Genomic DNA, 21174 nt, shown 5'->3' with positions numbered 1-21174 from the left:
AAAACACTTAGAGGGAAAGAACAGATATTTTAATAGACAATGACAATTTCCTGCTGTGTATGATTAATTTTTATTCCAAATCGCAGTTCACTGTCTTTTACAAAGCATGCTGTTTAACTTTTCAAAGTAGCCTTGTTCTTCTTTCAAGACATTGTTCTCAGACTGTTTCTTTAAACTGCCTGTATTGTATTCAATGCTGAAAACAAGCAGAAGAAAATTGACGAATTTATGCAATAAAAATATAAGCAGATATACTGCAAATAAAACATGTACTTGAGAAATAGAAATACATATTAGAGCTTGAACACAGCTGAGGCCAAAACCAATCTATTCCAGAACTTAAAATACCCAAGATACAACTAATGTAAGATAAAAATGGAGCAGCCTATTAATTCCTGTAAAGTAAAATGAACTAAAACAGACTAGGATGCCATAAACTAGTTATTTAAAAAGCTAAATGGCAAAGCACATATTTTACTAGAGTTTCTATCCCAGTGTAGTGTAAACATCCATGCTGTGTTACTTCTGATACCAAAGAAGAGGAAGTAGCTGTATTGTGCAACAAATTGCAAGGTTTGGTGTACTGGCTTCCATTTTTATTCCAATAGGGCTCCATAGAATAAGTGGGATACAAAAAACATTCTCTGTAGTATTGCTGCTCCAACAGCCTGTGCCCATCTGCAGCTGCAGTGTTTTGGGAGGAGGTTTCAACCCTGTTGCTCACGCCTAATGCAAAAGCTCAAGTAAGTCAGTTAAATGCATCTCCTCATTTTTCAAGGAGCCCCCACTGAGAGCCTGACTGCTTTGTGGACTTGTCTACAGCTTTTGCCTACACATGGTTTGTTACCTGTGAGCCATAATCCTCAGCTTTTTTCCAGCCCAAAACAGAACTAAAAGGTAGATGTGCTCTTCCATGACAACCAGGTAAACTCTGACACTTGCACCAAACCCAACCCCACTCAGGGGCATCTTTGTGAGGCCTAACATCCTGCTTTGGTTTCCTTCCAAGCTGGATGTTTTGCATAATATAGAATAATGCTTGTTTCTGTTCAGAAGAAATTTAATTTCTTCACTACAGAACTGCAGCAACTCAGGAATTTGTCATTTTGCTAATCTGGAAACTCCAGGATAATTTTACCTGAAACTGAAGGCAAAGACACACAAGCTTCAGCTGAGGCAGAGCACAGCTGCCTGCCCTCTGCTGTGTAAGCTTCCCTGAAGACATCAAAGCTACCATCAGTCTTCTCCAATGAGTCTCACTTAATTTTTGAGACTAGTTCAAGACCTGGATCCTGTTTTAACATGAAACAGAAAAATCAGACTTGATCTGCCTCAAAGCTTGATGGGTATCAGCAAACCTTCTCTGAGAAAGAATTTCTACCCTAGGAGATACTCACAGAATAAGTATCTCCTTGTAGCCCAGCGACAAAGGTGTAGAACCAACTGCTGCTGCTGCCCCTGCTGTGCCCTAGAAAGGGACAATGCCAGAAGACTTAGGGCATCCCATGTCTCACAGATTTGTGTTACAGGCATGGGACATGGTCTGATCGGTGGCTGGGGCAATGCAAAAGTTAAGCATGTTTTGTAATCCCTGCAGTTACTCTTGATTTTCTGCACCTGCAAAAAGAAGGGCAGGAATTCCCATTCTTGGGCTGGATATGTATGTCAGGGTCAATTTACATTGTTAAACTGAAATCAAGGAAACTGCACTGATCTATAGGAACTTAAAGTCTCTTCCCGTATTTCACACCTCCAGAAAAGTATCTTTATTTTTGATGTCTCAATTTTCTATGCCTGGAGACTGTAAACATATTTTTTTCAGATCTTCTTTTTAGAAAGATTGAATTATTTTCCTCAGTATTTTGTGCATTTAAATAGAAAATTACTATTTACCTAGAAGCTTCCTTGCAAGATTGAAGCAATCTGGTTTAATTTCCACAAGTTTAACACAGTGTTCTCAACTTCTGAACTGAATATGCGTATACAGAAATGTGAAAATTACACTAGTATCTATATTCTTGAAGTCTTACTGCTTTCCTGTTTCATTACTGAATAAAACAGGCTACAAATCTGGGATGCTGTAGTTAATTATGGGAAAGTGGTATCAGACTTCCTCCATCTTAACTGCATTTAAAATGTCAGTAACTATTTTAGGTGCAATAGCCTAAAAGCCTAGCCTAGCTCATAAACCCAGAAGATGTATGAAAACGTGCTTTTGCATTCCCCTGAAAAGTAATTTTTACAACTGTGTATTTGCAAGGAGTTCACAAAACTAGCAATGCATTTATTTTTCAAATGAATTGTCCATAGCCTGTAGAATAATTCAAACAGGTGCTAATTAGGTGTACAGAAAGGCCACTGAGGACAATTTATAGATCCCCTTGCAAGAGAAAAAAACCAGAATAAATATTAATTGCTTATATTATACAACTAATTATTTTTAAGATGGCAGTAAATTAACTGCAAATATTATAATTACAAAGTACTGAGTAATTTCCTAAAGATTAATTGAAATGATTAAGTGCAAACAGCATAATTTTGCACTTTCTACATGGAAAAAAGAGACCAGTGTGGTTGTTAGTGGGTATTTAATGAAGCACTTCAAGCACATTGTGAGAGCACCAGTGGCCTCTCTTTGATGTGCTCTTCTCCTGCAAGGGAATTACAGGATTTCCATGGGGGGAAATCCTTGTAGTGTTGGTAATGACCAGAATGCCTAAACCAGTCTATTTTAAGGACAGTGACATGGAGTGACACAAAAAAAAATTTCATCATGGTCTGTCCAGCAGCCTCTTCTCAAAGCTACAGCAACTGCAGCTGCTTCCTGAGTAAGGACTGAGGCAGCTGCATGTGCAGTTGGAATGCTTTCTTTGCAACTGGTAAAAGGACTTCCACTGCAAGCAAGATATTGGAAATATCACTGTGCTGCAATAGTTTTAATTCACTTTGAATTCAGTAGCAGCTTCCTGCATGCAGGCTTCCTGCTGTGCTGTGTGAAGGTGCAATGCTGATGTACCTGGAGAAGGGAAAGGGACTTGAAAAACTCCTCTAGTCCGTGGGTGATTTCTTTCCTAGGAGTATTCTCCATGTTAAATGCAGGATCTTTTTCTGAATTTATTCTCTATTTATTGCAATCTCTCACCCAGTATTTATTTTTTGGTGGCTTAATATTTAATACAATTCAAATGTAGTTATCTAGAGAGTGACGATAGAACACAGAAGAGAATTCAGTATTGAGAATAATTCTAGACTTCTGAGGCAATGGGAGGAAGATAAACTTTTGTCCTTTTTGACTAACACATGTCAGAGCAGTAATGACATTGACAGAAAGAGGTTTCACTTTTCAGTGACACATATGGCATATGTCATTACAAGAAGCATCAAGAGCAGTAAAATGCAATAAATGCTTTGTACTTATGGCCAGTTGTAACATTAAGCCCTTACAATGTGCAAGATAGGGAACGTGTCCTACAGAGCTAAACTTGACCATGTGAGGAGACATGAGGAAAGCATGTATATCAACTGATTTCCCCTTTAAAATGGGTAGACTGCTTATCAATTTTCAATAAAAAGCTGGTATCCCTCTGACACATGCTAGCTAGGAAATTTTGACTCTAAATTTTGTTTAATGGGAAGAGTTCCATTCAGGAATGTAGGAACTTTATGGATTTTTTTTTTTGTCCTACTCAGTATCTCACTTCAATGTGTGTTTCAGCTTCTTTCACCTGAATAGACCTTGCTTAAACCTAATACTGTGCAATATTGAATATCTCAGTAAATATGGGCAAAAAGGCTTGACTAATATTAAAATCAAATCTACACACAACATTCATTAGGACAACATGAAGAAGACTCATACAGGATGAGAGAGTCAAATTTAAATTTTCTCTGGATGTTGCAGTCTTAGTATCAAAAGGGAATAGGGCTATTTTAAACACAGATCTGATTTAAGAGATCAGAGAGATGTGAATCTCACAGCCAGATACCCACGCACAGAGCCTCTGAAGTCAACGCAGCTGGACAGTATTATTTGTGTGCCCTTATCAAGCTCTGACAGACATTTTTACCTCAAAAGGTTCATTACTGAGAGATCAGAATCACAGTTCCTTATGCAATAATGAAGTTGCACTAGATGAGAGGGCACAGCACTGGCAATGTGCAAGCCAGAAAAAAGTGTGAGAGGCCAGACTGTGTAAAGCATCTAAACTGCAAAAAAAAAGTCCAATTCCTAGCAGGTGGCTGTGAAGTTGTCTGGAAGTGCAGTCTCTTGATTCTCTGCTGCTCTTTCCCTGGCCAGTCTCCAAGAGATGATTTGGAGAGGTGTAAAAGCTGCTTGAAATTAGCTGAGAACACTGGGCTCGGGACTCAGAGCAGCCAGCTGGAGGCTGCCATGCCCTGGCACCCTGCAGCCACCCACGCCTCTGCCCACCCCTTCTCATCCTCCCCTGGTGCTTCCACAGCCAGAAAGGGGACTGGGGACAGGCAGACCTGAGCCTCATACAGGAACACAGAGCCTGATGAGCACTGAAACACTAAGAACTGACACTGTGCCCATGGCAGCTTTGTCTGATTTGGTAAAAAGCCTGCATCACTCCCAACAGCAAATTGTACATTGATTTTACTCACAAATGTATGACAGCAGTTACTTTCCAGTGCTGGCATTAACAAATGTGGGCACAACAAAATACTCAAAGAAAGTCATAGCAAAACAGTAAACAATCAGAAAGCAGTGGCTAAATACAATTCATAACTGTTAGGCACAGCTACAGCAATGCTCTTAGACTGGTACCTTATTTTACACTGAGATTACATAGACAAGTTCTAAAGTATTTTGAATTTAGACCTTTGTAATTACATCATAATTACAGTGTCCTGGGTAACAAACTAAGACTTTGTAAAGCAGGTATCTTATTCATCTGAAAATGAAAGCTTCCTTTATCTGACACAGCCAGTGGGTTTTACCTTTGCTGGTGTAGATGGTTTGTTTGATGGAAAACATTGTAAAAATATAAATGCAACTGATCCTGAGGGAAAAAAATATAATAAACCACTAGTAAAAATAAACTGCATTGCCCTTTAAAATGGCACAATTTTTGATGCTCATTGTGAACATATTGCACGCTGGTTTGATCAGTACTCTTCTTACAGTGTAGAAGTGTTTTTGCATGAAATGTATTAATTGATGTAGAGCCCTCTTCCCTCATTCTGCAGCAAGTTGTGTCCATCAAAACATTGGTTGAATCCAATGAAATGAGTTGATTCTACCTCACCCCACGATCTGAACTTGTTGTGTTTTGTTACAGAAACTTTTAAAGGGTTTTCTTGTTTATCTTGAGAGATGAATACAAATACTTGCCAACCAATCCCCAAATCCAAACCCTTGATTTTTCAGAGGTTTCTGTTCAGCAAAATTATGACATTTAGCAACAACAAATAGCTCCCTGGGTGAATTATTGCGTACTTGCCTCCTGTGGGGTTTCTGCAGCTCCCTCTGCTGCAGCTGAACATGCGGCTGGCAAGATCACTGCTAAATCTTTTCCAGACCAGACCTCAGAAACACACCTGGCTCTGGCTGATCAGGTTCCCTCTCTGCAGCTGAGAAAAATCTGAAAACTCCCAACTGCACAGCTGACATCTGGCAGGATTGGAGCCCAGGCCTGAAACCTCATCCTTAGGAATCCTGATGGACACTCTCAGTGCCTGAATGATGACTGAGCACTGTACGTGTGAGAACACTAAATCAGTAGTCAGGCTGACAAGCATCAGACAGGGATTGCTCCAGTGAAGCCAGAGTGCTTGGTGGGGCAGGTGGTGAGTGTGAGCACCCGGGGCACATTTCTGTTTGTGCACAGAGAGCTCCTGTCTGACTCTGCCATCATAGTGCAGCATTCTCCAAGAGTGCCAGGCATTACAGAGTCCTTCCAGTGCACAAATGATGGGACCTGCACAACTCCGCAGGTAAAACAGCACTTTTCCAAAGGGCACCGAAAATGAACACAAGAAGCAGCATTTTTAATTATGGTTCCATAGAATGGTGCAGCTCACAAACCCTGGAAAACACAGGACAGCCATTTAAATACTTGTGGGAAAACTGATTTTCACTGATCGGACTGGGAAGCACTCCTTAGGGATATTAATATCCTTACTGTTGTGAAAAGTCAGAGTTAAAATATAAAATACTTGATGTTAATGTAAGTATCTTCTCCATTTTATTTCCATGTTTCAACATTAAAGTTGAATTATCTTTTAGAAAATTTAGCTGCTGCCACTTTAGAGACGCTGCCTTTGCAGCTGGGTGCATCCACGGTTCTGATCATACCTTTATGTCGTAAATATGATCTAAGAACCAAAACTGGAAATGAAACTCAAGCCCCACTTTCCAAACACAATTAGACACGTTCACTGATAACTGTCTGGAAAGGTGCAAGTGTAGTGAGCCTTTGTTCACTTACTGTCTGCTTATTCTGTACTACTGTCACCTCCTGTGAGGTGGCACCCAGCAGTAATCCTGGCCCACGGCACCTTCTTTGAGTCTGGCTTCTGTAATCAAAGTTGCCAATAAAATGCCTGAAGCTGGTCAGTGAGACACAGGGCTCTTCTTCTGAGTAATCTCGTGACTGGGTAACACCAAGTATCAAAGAGATGTTTTACAAAAACCAAAGGCAAGTGTTTTACATTAAATCTTACAAAACTGTACATAAGAATAGTCTACAACATGAAAATGGCCATTAAACGGTTGTAATAGTTATGAAATGTAGTAAATATAACAATTCTAATGTTTCATATATTTATCATATTAATCACTGTATTCATACAGTTGTGTTTGTATACATATATTCAATGGCACTGTAAACAGTTGTTGGAAAACACACATTAACTCTTAACCCATTAGAAGTTACTATAGTACTTTTTCATCCAAAAAGTTAAAATGCATCAATGTATCATTGACTTAAAAAAAATAGCCTTGTAATATAATGCACATTTGACATTTTCTAGGGTAGCAATCAAGATGAAGCATAACAGAGAATGTTCTAGATTTCAGAATGTTTTACATTTACACCTAACGTGATACAAAATTTTAAACATTAAATGTAATTAAATAATACAGTTTATGAAACAGTTGATTGCAGAGATCCATAATGCAGAAAATCTAGTTAGTGTCTAATGGGAGTTCCCAATAATTTATATCTCTGGGACCTTTATGGAAAACTTAAGATGGTTTCTATGTAACATCTCATAGGCAAAGTAAGTTTTAACTGAATTATCTTTTTTTTTTCTTTTTTTTTCTTTTTTTTTTCTGTACAGAGCTGCATTTAGGTGGATAAAACATTATTATGTTTATTTATGTTTCCCTTTGCTGGACATTCATCCAATAAGCCTTGAGCATATGCTTAAGCATCTGGTAATGACATTTTGTGGGACAGGGAAACTCACTATCTGTGTCTCTCAGTAAACAAAGTGGTTCTATTTTTTTCCACAGTTAAGGCAACTATACTGATATATTAGACACACCATATGTTTTTATGTTGCTTCCTACAATCTAAACAATAAGAGTGAAAAGAAGTTTCAAACATGCTTTGATCTTCTTGACCACTCAGGAGTTTCATCAAGCTGGTAGAGGGCACTTCCCCCTACAGGGCAGCAAGCTGGTACCTGGGCTGGTGGGAGGTGTCCCTGCCCACGGCAGGGGGGCTGGGACTCGATAATCCTTAAGGTCCATCCCAACCCCGTAACATTCTACCATTTTATGAACTGTAGCACAGCTTGTTAGCTGCTCGCTTAAAAAAACAAAGTATGGATTGCCTTGAATTTGAAGACTGACCATTCATATAACTTACCAGAAAAATTAAACAAATAAACAACAGTCAGTCAGATTCTAGCAAACGAAATTGATAAAACCAGTAACACACACATACACAATTTCTGGGTTTTCAGTTATTTCTACCCCATAACTTAAGCTACGCAGACCCTTGTGATCATCCTCGCTGTACCTTGGGTGGGCTTTGCCAAAAGCTATCTTCAGACATTGAACGTGATGACACTTGGTATCTGCCAACTCCAGCATTTCACTTCTTATTTATCCTAACAAATCACATCAACTAGAGAGCCATTTCCATTTGTTTCCAGTCGGGTAAGGCTGCAGGTATCAATGACAGTGAACTGGAGCACTAGCACAGCAGCTGCAGGGCAATGCAGCTACAGGGGACAGTGCCACAGAACTGCTAGTGCTGCCAGGATAGCAAGGGAGGGACTCAGGGCTGGGCTGCTCCCGTTGCCAGTTACACTGTGTTTGGAGGATGACTTGACAGTGCTTGTGGTGGTTGTGGTGTCAATCTTTTTCACGGTTGGTTTTGGTTCATTTCTGTTTTCTGGATGGGTTTTCTTGTCCTTGAGTATATCTGAAAACATGAAAGTGAACATGAGATTAATCACACATCTTTTAAATAGTGCTTGAACATATTTAAATATTGCTGGAACACGGTGTACACTCACTCTGAGTAACTGAAACATGGATGGAGACTGATGGGGCACTTACACTCATGTTTTAGCTGGGCTCAGCAGGGCTGCTCCGTCCTCAGCACCCACTGTTTTGCTCAACACGTCTCCTCTGCCTGCCTGGTGGCTACTCACAGACACAGCCTGAGCAGAATAACAGCTGTTCTGCATTGCAGTGGCTGGGCTCAGAACCTCTTCTCTCACAGAAAGTACCTGCAGTTTCACCTGACCTGGAAACTAGCTCATGCTTTAAAACGTGGAGTTAGGATTGAGTGGATTTGTAGCATGTTGCAGTGAAACGCCCTCCAGGCTGGTGGGGTGCTGTAGGAGATTGGATATTGACTCAACAGAATCCCAAAATGGTTTGGTTTGGAAGGGACCTAAGGATCATCTTGTTCCACCCCCCTGCCATGGGCAGGGATACCTTGCACTATCCCAGGCTGCTCCAAGCCCTGTTCAGCCTGGCCCTAAACACTTCCAGGGACGGGGCACCCACAGCTTCTCTGGGCACCTTGTGCCAGAGCCTCAGCACCCTCTGAGTACAGAACTTCTCCTAGTATCTAACCAAAATCTCTCCTCTTTTCATTTAAAATCACTACCCCTCATCCTTTTCACTGTCTGCCTGTGTAAAGGGTCACTCTCCCCGCTTTCTGTAAGTCCTTTGAGCACTGGAAGGCTTCTCCCTCCAGAAGCATTTTGAGGCAATTCCATGTATTTTCATATAAAGAATTGGATTCAGAAGAAAGTAGGAGTAGCCCTTTATTGCAAAAACATGGATTTGGTTTTTTTATAGGGAGAAAATAATAAATCTTCAGTTATGAAGACATTTCCAAGCTATTTGCAAATATTACTGAGACCATATTGCCCTTAAACCCTCTCATTGGCATTGTGGAGAAAAAACAAACAAACAAACAAACAAAAAGACTATTTCATCTGCTGAAGAGATGATGATTTTATAGTCAATCTGTAAAAGCACACCTGAGTGCTTGGAAAGAACAAATGCCTACCTGGAAGAATTTATAATTAACAATAAGTGTTCAGGTCCAAGTTTAAAGGATTTGTGTAAATAATGAATGCAGTGCACATACAAAAGAAAGAAAAAGGCATGGATTTGTAATGCAGATGAAACAGCAGTCCAATCTTAAAATGAAAACTCTGAATCACAGAAGCAAGTTCCTGGCAGAAACTGGAAAGATGGAAAGTATTCCAGAAATGTAAATGCAATCTGAGATCATTGTCTGCATGTCAGTAGTTCTGAACAACCATCAATAAATTCACTTGATACTAAAAATGAGCTATTGTATTGGGAAAGCACACATTGTTCTTTTGCCAGAATAAACTGTAAAAGAAAGGCAATGAATTCCTCCATTTTACCATAATATCAACATTAATCCCAGAGGAATGTGTGATTCCTACACCTGACTCAAGAGGGACTGCAGTGAGGGGACAGCAGCTGGCAAGGCATACTTTGGGAAAAGGGTATTCTGACATTGTGCTTGAAATTCCTTATGGCAAAGTGCAGGCAGAGCTCCTCTGTGATGGCAACTTGCAGTGGAGCTCACAGAAAGGAGGGGGAGAAAAAGCATGCTTGAAATGTTTGGAAAATATCAGTATTCTGAGGACATTTAAAGAAAAATGGACAACCTTCAGACTGTCATTAAAGTAAATTAAGAATAAATCATGGAAATAGGTGTGTTCTGACACTGCCTCGAGTCCTTTCCATCACTGTCACTCTCCTTTGCAACTGCAGGAAAGGCACTATTTCTCTGCTGCCTCTTATATCATCCCAGCCTGCTGACTTCAGCTCTCTGGGGCCAGCTGATTAAATTAAGACCTCACTCAGGTAAATCTACTCCCCTCTTTCAGCTGGCCATGTCCAGCATTGTAACTTGATTGGCGTCTATAAATTGGGCAGACTGAAATGTATTAATTCGTTTATTTTCTTACTATTGACTTTAACAAAAATCTAGGCTAAGATTTAATGCTATCAGAGAGACTGTTGGTTTTTAAAAGCTTTCCTCTCAGTCACTGCTTAATGCACTACATAACAAGCGTTAAATAATACATTAGAAAATTCTGCCTTTGTCCTTTCCAGGGAAGGACTCCATTCTGAATTCTCTCTCTGTCTTCACAGCAGAGGAGCTGCCGATGCTATTCATGGCCAATTCTAATTTGGGATCTAATTGTGCAAAATTGGCATTTTATTTATAATGCTCTGTTTTCTCCTTTCTTATAAAAAAATAAAAATAGCTTAACTTTCAATTCAGTTCAAAATCTTTTTCAATCCTCTATTTGGTTTTCAAGGCACAAATTTCAGCAGTATAAAGATTTCCCATTTTATTCCAGTTTCCTCAGAGTTCCTGTTGCTTACTCACTCCACGATTTTGGCTGAGAGACTCTGAGTTAAATGAGTTTTTCCTCTTAATTCTTTTCCTCTGAGTCAGAGATGGTTATGTTCAGTCTACTACTGACATTCAAAAGGCAAAAAATACTGATCATGCTGGGAAAGAAAAAAACGTTAGTGTGAAGACTAGCACAGAAATGAAACTTCAGTCTCAACAGAGCAAACCCCAGATGTTCAGCACCCATGAATTCAGCCCCCGGAGTATGACTTCATAAAACCAACCCACCAAACCCCACAGCTTTGGTTTTTCTCCTATTTACCTTCTGAGTTTTAAAGGCTTTATGGTTGCCCACTAGAAGCTTTCTCCATTGCTAGAAACTTCCTTCCACCATCAATCCCTCTCTCTGTTCCAGAAATGGAGTGGTTGAACTCTCTGAAGGCTCCAGCTCACCTCAGCCTGACAAGAGGATGTCCTTTGGAGCCCGGCACATGAATATCGTTCTGTGCTGTTTATTGTCACTGCACCATGGTGCTGATACAGCCACTGCAGTGGCGGCTGTGCTGTTCCCTCACCCAGCTCTCAGTGAGGATATTCAAATCCTGCCAAAAAGGGTGCTTAGTGAAGGCAGCTGAGTGCCAAAGCAGCCTTTCTGAGCAGCCTTTCGGGACTCCTGCCGAGGACAGGGTCTGCTGGGGTCACTGAAGATGGCTCAGAGTTCTCCAGGCCCCGTGACTACAGCTCATTTAGTCCAGGGGATTGAGTCCACTTCCTCAGCTGAACTCTCATCTGTGTTAACTGCTGCTGAACTCACATCTTGACAGTATAAACAAAGCACAGAATGAAAACGACTTGACCTCAGTGTTGAGAGTGTTCAGGATTATCTTCACCTCCGAGCTGTAACCACAGATTGCTGCCCAGGAATGCACATGCTGCTCTGATGGCACCGAGCTACTCATAAATACCTCTATGGATCAATACTATTCCTCAGAGACACCAGCTCAGGATGACAGGAGAACCAAAACTGCCACTGACATCTAATTTAGGAGGAGGAAACCTCCCCTATAGTGAGGACTGATTATGCCTTTCACATGCATTCAGTGAGTACACCTGAATCAGAGGCAGTAAAGATTCTGGGGCAGAACAATGCCATTATAATTTTTTAGGTTATTACTAGGTCATCAGACAGAAGTTCAAGTCATATTGACACCCAAGCCGTCAGCTCTCCCTTCCTAGGCCAAATAATTTTCAGTTTGCCACTGCTAGGGGTTATCAAAGATAAAACTATTTACTGGTGTTCTTGCATGCTATTGCTCTCTAGTGAGCGGTATCAGCAGGGTCTGCTTTAATCTGTTCATTTTTCCTACTGTCTTGCCAAGGGATGAACAAGTTCAGCTACTTAACAGAAACCTCCTTCCATTTTTGTCCTTCTCTTGATCTGATCTGAGCTCAGTCCTTTCTCTGTGATGGTTAATGACAACCACTGCTCGTCAGGCACTGCACTGTGACTGCCCAACAGCCTGCGTGCCTCTAAGGCTGCAGATCCTCTCACCAGACAGGGGTACAGCCCCTGAGAGGGGAGGCAGAATAAAAACAAACCAGAGAGATTTGCCAGACCAGTCCTGTAAATGTTAATTACAGCAGCCTTGCTCCTAATGGAGTGGGGCACTGACAGCAGAGGATCCGTGCTCATCAATCCACTGTGGGGATTCTGGACACGTTTCCATCAGTTTTAACCTGGAGCTACTGGAGAGAACTTTCAACCCAGCTATCTGGGAAGACAAAAGAAGCAGAGATTGTTTATTTCTGCTCTCCCCACGTTAATTACATCAAGTCAGACCATTTCTAGACTCTTCCTGTCCATTTCTTTCTAGACTTTCATGCAAACACTGTGCTTTGAAAAGACAGACTGTCAGCATCTACGAGAGCAAATTAATGCCTTGGTCTTGAATGCCTCATCATGGGTGTAATGACACTCATAATACAGGTCTGAAGTGAACTGGTCAGCACCTGCAGTTACTCTCCACATTGGAGCTCAGTTGCTTGATAAATTTCCCTTCGATCACAGGCTTGGGTTTGGCTGACAGCTTCATAAGAAATTAAAGCTAGGTGCAACTTGGTGGAACAGGCTCTTAAATTACAGTAGATGCTGCAGTGTTATTATTAGCTTTTTATCACCTCGGGTAGCAAAAGCTGAAATTACTTTTACATATTCAAAGGAAGAAGCTCTGAAATTGCAAAACAATGCTGTCGCCATAAAATGTACCAACAATTTCCAAATAATCCATTATCTTGACATTAGGACCAGCAGTAATTATTTCCAGTTACAGCTGCAGCAGACAAATGGGAACAGGAATGCTGTGGAAATGGGAATGTGAGAACTCCTAAAGTATGATAACTCGTGATGCAATTCTCCAAATTCTGGAGTCTGTTATTTTGGTCTGTATAATACCAGTCAGTAAAAGGTGGGTGTAATGTATGCTTTGTGGAGCCAGAAGAAGGGAGCAATGAACAGCTCTGTATGTACTGTTCTACCATTTTCTATTTCAGCCTGAGAATGCGGTGTCCAAAGAAGCCTTTTCCCCACATACCTTTGAATGAAAACCTGGTGTTAGGAGGAAAAAAACCCACTTAAATCAGAAAAAGAAAGAACTCCAGGAGTTTTAGGTGCATAGACCACTCTCTCCACTGAATTCCTGAGTGGCATTAGTTCAAGCCAGCCTTTCCAGAAGACTTGTGGGACAAGATTATGGGGGTAAGCTGATGTGTCCCGTTGATTTGGAAATATTTCCATTTCTCTCTTCAAGAACTTTCTCTTTTTTAAAAGAATGAGTAAGGGGATAATCATAAATTTGGACCAGGATTGTCTACTTCCACATTTTAGTTCTATATTAAGCTCTATGTGATGTGATCTTTGGCAGACTGCCATTCCCTGTGGACCAGTGAGAGAGCTACTTTACTTCCTGCACATTTTGCACATTCTGGATGCAAATTCTTTTGTCTGAGACCCATACCCACTCTGTGAAAGAAATAACATTGGCTGGAACTTTCAGAAACTAATTCAAATGTAATAAAGAAAAGGCAGGAACAGCCATGAGACATTTTGAGTTGTCAGGTGCCTGGAAGCCACACTTGCATGAAATGGCAGCTCCTTCCCCTTTTCCCAAGCAACCTTTTGGTCCATAACATCTGAGTGCAACATGCACATGTACAGAGAGAGCAGGACACTATCTCAGCTGTCCTGCTCTAAGGAAACCTGCCACTGTATGTGTTTGGCTTAGGGCCTTAGCAAACCCTGCAGGATTTTCAGGAGCCACAATACAACTGTATTAGTTCTGGGTTTAAAAGTAAACCTGCCCGTAGAACTGCTCCTGCCATGGTAAAATGTCAAGCACGAACAATCCATCTTTTCCTTGGGAAGAAATAATCCAACCTAGCAAACCTCGTGTGATTCAGCAGTACTTCCATTAATCAATCAGTCATTTGCAAGAAAAGGTTTTGTCATTTTGTTTATATTAATATGGGACTTACTCAAAAGCAGACAAGCTGAAAGTATAAGCTTAAAACATGCCAAACATATTTTACATTTCCTGGAAACATCTGTTTTTAGTCTGGTCCTAGGCACATGTTTGTGGTTGCATGTTTATGCTTGTTTAGTTTGCCCGATACCTCGTATGTAGTGTAGCACAGCTGACATGATATCCTGAAACACAGCATGGAAGTATCTGTAAAACATGATGTTCCCAGTAAATCTGTGGAACATTTGTTGTAACTTTCTTGTAATAAAAGAAACAACTCAAAAGCCCTGTGACAGCCTTCTGCCTGCACTGTATGGTGCAATTAATTAGCTAAGTTTGGAAATTGTGTACATGCCTCACTGGTACTATCAGGAAGACTGAGAGCGATCCTGATCCCGCATGCCTCGCATGCTCCAAACTCCTATTAAACTTAATGGCAGTTCGGGGGGATGCAGGAATGCAGGGCTGACCTTTATGGTTAAAGATGAATGTGAGCTCCAGACTTCAAAGATTAGGTGCCCCTGCCAGTCTGGAGTGTGCAAGTGATCAGCACGCCAAGTGCTGAAGGCATCTGCTAAATATCACGCCACAGCTCAAAGCTGTAATTAAGAAAAATATAAACTGGCTCGAGGAAGAAAAATATTAGTAATAATTGAAAATGCTTTGGCTCTTGCTTTTGTCCTGATGATCTCATTAGTTTTGGTTACAGAAACAGTTCTCACACTGGCTGACGTGGGGCATGCTTTGTTTGTGCTCTCCTTCTACCCACATCTTTCCCAGTTAACTTTTATTGCTCAATACAAAGGTCAAATCGAAGGCTTAATTAAATTGAATGTGGGGAAACTATAAACTTATTTTGGAAGGGAGTATAAAAATATTTAAAGCCATCCCAACTCCTCTCCCCCAGACACTCCTTAATTTCTTGAGAAGAAAAGGAGCATGTGTTATTGGCACTCTTTCCCTTAAGGAGAAACTGCACCTTTTCTGGATTCAAAATTTACATTTTATGAATATCCAACCTTTTCATAACCTGCTAATTGTATTTGCAATTGACATTTGTAATGAGGATTTTAATTTAGCTCTGCTGCTCTAAACACAGAGAGCTCCATTTTGTAACAGGCCTGGATATGACCTTATACTTCAGCAGAGTAAGTTCAACTTACAACCAGGATTGGAAGTTCCCTTAAACTTTGCTTAACTTTAAAAAGAACTTAGAGCACCAAGATAAACACTATTACCCACCTGCTTAAGCTAGGCATGTCTCTCAGCCCTCAGGTCTAGAAGTGAAAAGTAGTTCTGAAAACACTGCCAGGTCTACCTGGGCAGCATTTACAGTTTCTTCATGCCATGAGAAGACAACCACATAGCTTGAGAGTAAGGTCAGGTCTGAGTAGGCTAAAACCTGTGTACAGCAAGGCCAATCCCAAGGAATTTCAGGCTTCCTTGTGCCAGGCTGCTGCCCGAGCTGTGTCCATGCGCCAGTGAGGTTCTCAACGCTCCCAGTCAGTTTTTGCCCAGCCCTAGGGGCAGAAGGATTCTCTGGATCATTCTCCATCTCCAAAGCCCTCCATGGCTTGTGTTTGTGCAGCTGGCTGTGCACACGAGCCCTGGCAGCTGTGCTGGAGGTGGAGGATGCTCTGCAGGTCTGCTCTCCTCAGCCAGACCTTGCCAGCACAGGCCTGTGGGATCACACCGAGTGCAGGAGAGCAGAGAGGAATCTGCCAGCTGGGGCAGCAGTGACAGATGGTACCAGGGCTCAGACCCCTCCTGTGAGTGATTTACAAGGGGTGCTTGCACCCAGGTCTCTTGTGCACTGTCCAGTCAGAGGAGTTGTGCAGGGAGGGACATCTCAGCCTGAAGCAGGCTCTGCTTGGATACCTGGGTCTACCCTGGAAGCAAACTGGCCCAAAATACACTGTAAAGAACTAATCAATTAACTAACAGGGTGTCAGCCAAAAGAGAAGTGACAACAGGAACTGCTCTGTGCCCCTGCATGAGATGTGTTCATGCCTCCCCAAGGGGATGGCAGTGCGGGGCAGGAGCATGGACTGCTCTCTGCTCAGGAAGCCATCCTCTCACATTTCAGCATAAGCAGATCCCGTATCTGCAAGAAGTGAACAGGAGAAAATCAGTCCCTGCAGAACTCCCCTCCCACCAAGGGGTTGGGACTCAGGGCAGAGCCTTTTAGCTTAGCAGCCTTTAAAGAGAGGCAGGGAGAATTCAACACAAGCACTGCAGGCAGCTCGGCAAAACCCCAAGTGAATGGCCACAACTCACATCAACTCCAGCATGGCAGCCACAGGAAAACAATCACAAGCATCTCTAAAAGATATCTGAAAGGGTCTTTTCACCCTGCAAGCAGGCTGCTCTCATCATTCCTCATTCATTAAAAGCCAGTCAAATTCCTGCCCTTATTCCCATTGCTCCCTTAGAAACTTGGGCAGATACAATTCCTGCTTTAAGATTCTGAAGTCACCAGATCTCAATGGCAACAGAGAGCGTTTAAGATGCTTCCTGTATTTCTGTCATTTTTGAGCAGCCACAGAACCTTATACTAAACATCTCTTAAAGAGGTTCAAATAGGATATAATAATAATAATTGATGCTTAATTACAGAATAAACATTGAAATCACCTAAATCTACATAGCATCTGATTGCTTTTAATCTAGATGATAAAAAGGATTAGTAGTAATGCCAAACAATACTTCTAGTCCTTATACCAATCAGTAGGACTTTTTTTAATTGAATCTTTTCAGTATTTCATTTCACTCAGAACTGAAATCAAAAGAAACTGTGGCAAAATACTATCCTGGATTAATCATTTGAGCCTGAACATCAGGAGCAGTACAGAAAAACATCGTGGCATTATGCTTGCTTCAGCTGTGGTATGGGGAACTTTAATTAGTCTTTTCTGCTGCTCTAGACTGGCAACTCTTCAGCACTGCACATCCTCTATTTCACATTGCTGGTTTATCCGGCCGGCCAGAACCCCAGCTCCATCACAGCTGACAGTTATTGACAGGGAGGATGATTAGAGCCATCGCTCTGCTGAGGAGCTGCAGCAGCAAGAACATGTTTCATGTGAAAATACCGAAGGGCTTAAAAGCATTATCTTATTAGTAGCATGCAGTGAAACTGATGAACCCTTATCACAGTCAGCAGGATGATGAATACCCAAATCAACACAAACGGAAAGGAGATATACAACCAGTGTAAAAATAAACTTTTCTAATAGAAACTCCTACAAAACGAAGCCCCATCCATTAGGGTATGCATAAGGCTATGTTCTGTCAGTGTTCAGGCTGTGGGGCAAATTAAAGGAAGGAAATTCTTGTTTGGAGCTGGCAACGATCCCTTTCCTTTCCCTGCTCTGTTTTTGTAAGGATGTGAACTGCTCCCTCCAATTCTCATGGAGTCACCAACAGCAAAAGCACCAGACTGAGCTGAACAAGTCAGCCAACATTGGTACATAACAGACTGAGGGCTATAAATCATCCCTTTTTTTTGGGGTAACAACACTGCTTAACTTCACCTTGGCCAGGGTTCTCTCACTTGGCCAAAAGGAAAAAAACATTACTGCCATTAGCTCTCATGGGCTGAACCCCCCTTGAGGCATTGTCTCTATCATGAGAATGCTTAAAAACACCATTTTGAGAGTGATAAACCCTGCACTGGAACTCAAAGGTCTGGCTTCTCTCTGCAGTGTTGTGCCCAAGCTTGACTGCCCAGGTGACACCAGTGACAAAGCCCAAGGTCCTTCTGCAAGCATCTGTGCATGGTTCCAGGGGATCATGCTGAGGGGCTTAGGGTGGGTGGTGGTGAGAAAAAGCGCTGTTTTTTAAGGACAAGGAAGCTGGAGATCATGCTAGCATCAGGGTGTGGCTGGAAACATGGGGAGAGCAGTGGGGACCCCAAATCAGGGAATTCAGTGGGCTTTGATGAACATGAAGGACAATCTTTGCTGCTTCCATGCACTGAACTGGCATGAACACACACAGAAAACTTCTCAGGTGACTGAGCAGGTGGCTTGACCTCTGTGTGTTTCCAGCCAGCCAAGGAAGCTTTGACAGGCCTTCAGCCTGCTCTGAGATGTATCAGTTATATGTATTTTCTTTACTGCCTCTTCTTCCTGTCACAGGTGCTCCAACAAAGGGAAAACCCCCCTGGAAGTTCATGAGAGCTGACACCGTGTGCTGCGATGGATCTGTTGGCACTGCTGTGGTCCGTTATGCAAATACACATCAGTGGACTTTGTACAACATAAATTATGTAAATATCCGTGTAGAGACTCTTCAAAATGCAGATTACTTGCCTGATGTTTGGAGACAATAATTGAGATCTCTGATATGAACCTGTACTTGGGATTGCTGTGCAAGTTGGGCCAGCCTGTGGATGTGTAGGCCTGGCAAACCTCCTTTCACATGCAGACTCCATCTTGGTAAGAAGAAATTTGCAGTCCAAGTTGACTGTGTCATAATCTACTTAAGCCACATACCACCGACACCGCAGGTTATGAAAGATCCTGGAATTTACAGCTGCAGAAGGGCTCCATAAGATCCCATCTGGAATTGAGGTATACACTTGTTCATTCGGGATTATGAAGGGTTTTCCTTTTTAATTAAGAATTTGAATTTTACTTTGATGTGTGCCAGACATCCACACATCTGCATGAGGGCAGGTGGCTCATCCTTCTGCGCGGGCAAGGGTTTGAGTTCTCCAGGGGGTTCTCCACCCCTGCAGTCTGCTCCTGGCCTTGGCTGAGACCTGAGTCATAACCAGCACAGACAAACTGGACTTTGGGCTGGACCATGAGCTCAGGTCACCAGTTTGACACAGCAGGTAGGGGTCTGCTCCTCAGGGCTCCCACTCAGGAACCAGCTCAAGCAGTGTGGTGGTTTAACCCCAGCTGGCAGCTGAGTGCCACAGAGCTGCTGGCTCAGTCCCCTGTCACTATCTCTGAGGGCAGGAGAATAAAAAAAAAAAAATCTAAAAAAGTAAACCTTACAATAAGTAAATGAAAAGGAGAGAGGAATAAAACCCAAGAGAAGTCAGTGATGCACTGCACAGTTGCTCACCACCTGCTGGCCATGCCCAGCCTGTTCCCAAGCAGTGGCCAGTGCCTCCTGGCCAGCTCCTCCCAGTTTGTGTACTGGGAATGTGGGATGGAATCTCCCTTTGGCCAGCTCAGGTCAGGTGTCCTGGCCATGCTCCCCCTCAGCCTCCTCTGCACTTCCTCGCTGGCAGGGCATGAGAAACAGAAGGCCTTGACTCAGGGTAAGCTCTGCTCAACAGCAATCAAAACATCAGTGTCTTATCAACATTGTTCTCATCCTGAATTCAAAACACAGCACTGTACTAAGATGAAAATTAACCCTAGCCCATCTGAAAACTGGATAAAGAGTTGGATTTTTTTTTTTCCCAGAGAACACTAAACATCTTAGATTGGGCTCAACGGGCCCATTCCTGTCACCTGACATCTTACAAAAATCTAGGCCAAGAAATATATCCTTTGCTGGAAAAGAAAAACATCACAGACTGTCTACTTGGGTAAGGAATTTGGAGAAACTAGGTTTTCAGGAATAGTAAACTGAGCATCTGTTGGACTTCATTAAATTCTTATTTAACTTGAGTTGAGATCAGTGAAATTAACCTTTATAGCTCAACTGTGTTCTTCCTGCTTGAAGCAGCTGAATCAAAGCAGCTTACCAAGGGCATCCTTCTGCTTTATAACTTCAAAGAACATTTATTCAGAGACAGCATGTGAAGATCACATAACTGGAGCCAGATGATAGAGAAATCACTGCAAACTGAGGTAGGCAGGAAAAATACCTAACTTAAAGATAGATTAGAGATCTAAAACAAAGGTTCATAAAGACTGGTGTGTTACAAAGCAGAGGTAACAATTTCCCAGACAGGCAGAGACAGTGCAAGGTGAATGGAAGAGTCTTTTTAACCACTGCTGCTGAGTAGTGCTCCCTGAACCACGAACTATAAAAAGAAAAGGAGCTCAGAAGATGATTTGCAACCATGCAGTTTTCTTTACTGGCCTGTGTAGGCTCTTCAGGACATAGACAATAATTTCTGTCCACCTACAGTAGGCAAGGTTGTGATCTTGACTGGGGCATTCATACACTACTGTCAAATCAAAAATAGGAAGCTATAAACAGTGGTAATTAAAGGGCAGCAAAGAACAACAATGGACATTTTAACATTCAATTAAAACCCAACATTTACTGGTATCCACAACAGTTACCAAGTTACCAGCCATCCATAAGGTTGCAATCAAACCCTACACTAGAAACCCCAGTGATCAACAGCCCTCTAGTTACAAACTTATATTAGAACTATTCAAAATAATTAGAAGGGATAGAACTGATCACTTCACTGAATCTTCTCCAACTGACCACAAGTGTATCCAAGTCTGGGATATGCACTGAGACATCCCTCTGTCATTGACCTGGTACACTCAAGCACTACAGGCTCCTGACATCTCCAAAGCTGAAAGCAAGTCCAGGCTGTTGTAGCAGGAAACAGAAATACTCCTGTGATGTGTCACCCAGCCACAAGAACCCCTCAGTTCCACCATGGATATTCCAAAGAGCAGAAGGTATTGTGAGATGAGACCTTGCAACACTCAGAGCATTTATTTCCAGCTCCGGAGTGGGGGAAGGCAGGAGAAGATATGATCTTATATCTGTTTCTCTGCAACAAATTGTTGCACCTCACTGAATATCAAAAGGCAGTTTAGTTCTGCCATTGGTAGTAAATGAAAAAAATTGCTGTGGAGTGACAGTGGTCACGCAGCTCTGTGCAACTT

General features: G+C 42.0%; 1 protein-coding gene across 2 annotated transcripts in view; it reads right to left on the bottom strand.

Annotated features, from left to right (window-relative positions):
* Nucleotides 1–7264: 7264 nt before the first annotated feature.
* LOC119704448 (glypican-5-like) overlaps nucleotides 7265–21174 on the bottom strand; it is a 342560-nt gene continuing 328650 nt past the window's right edge. For both annotated transcript variants that reach the window (XM_038145739.1, XM_038145740.1), the window contains one exon: nucleotides 7265–8399. In XM_038145739.1, coding sequence (XP_038001667.1) covers nucleotides 8197–8399 — 203 coding nt within the window. In that variant the 3' untranslated portion in view covers nucleotides 7265–8196. The remainder of the gene's footprint in view (nucleotides 8400–21174) is intronic.

This window comes from Motacilla alba, chromosome 9 (genome assembly GCF_015832195.1).
Source record: "Motacilla alba alba isolate MOTALB_02 chromosome 9, Motacilla_alba_V1.0_pri, whole genome shotgun sequence".
In the NCBI taxonomy this organism is placed as follows: Eukaryota; Metazoa; Chordata; class Aves; order Passeriformes; family Motacillidae; genus Motacilla; species Motacilla alba.
The sequence above is the reverse complement of the archived record's forward strand: the minus strand, read 5'-3'. Positions and strand labels throughout refer to the sequence as shown.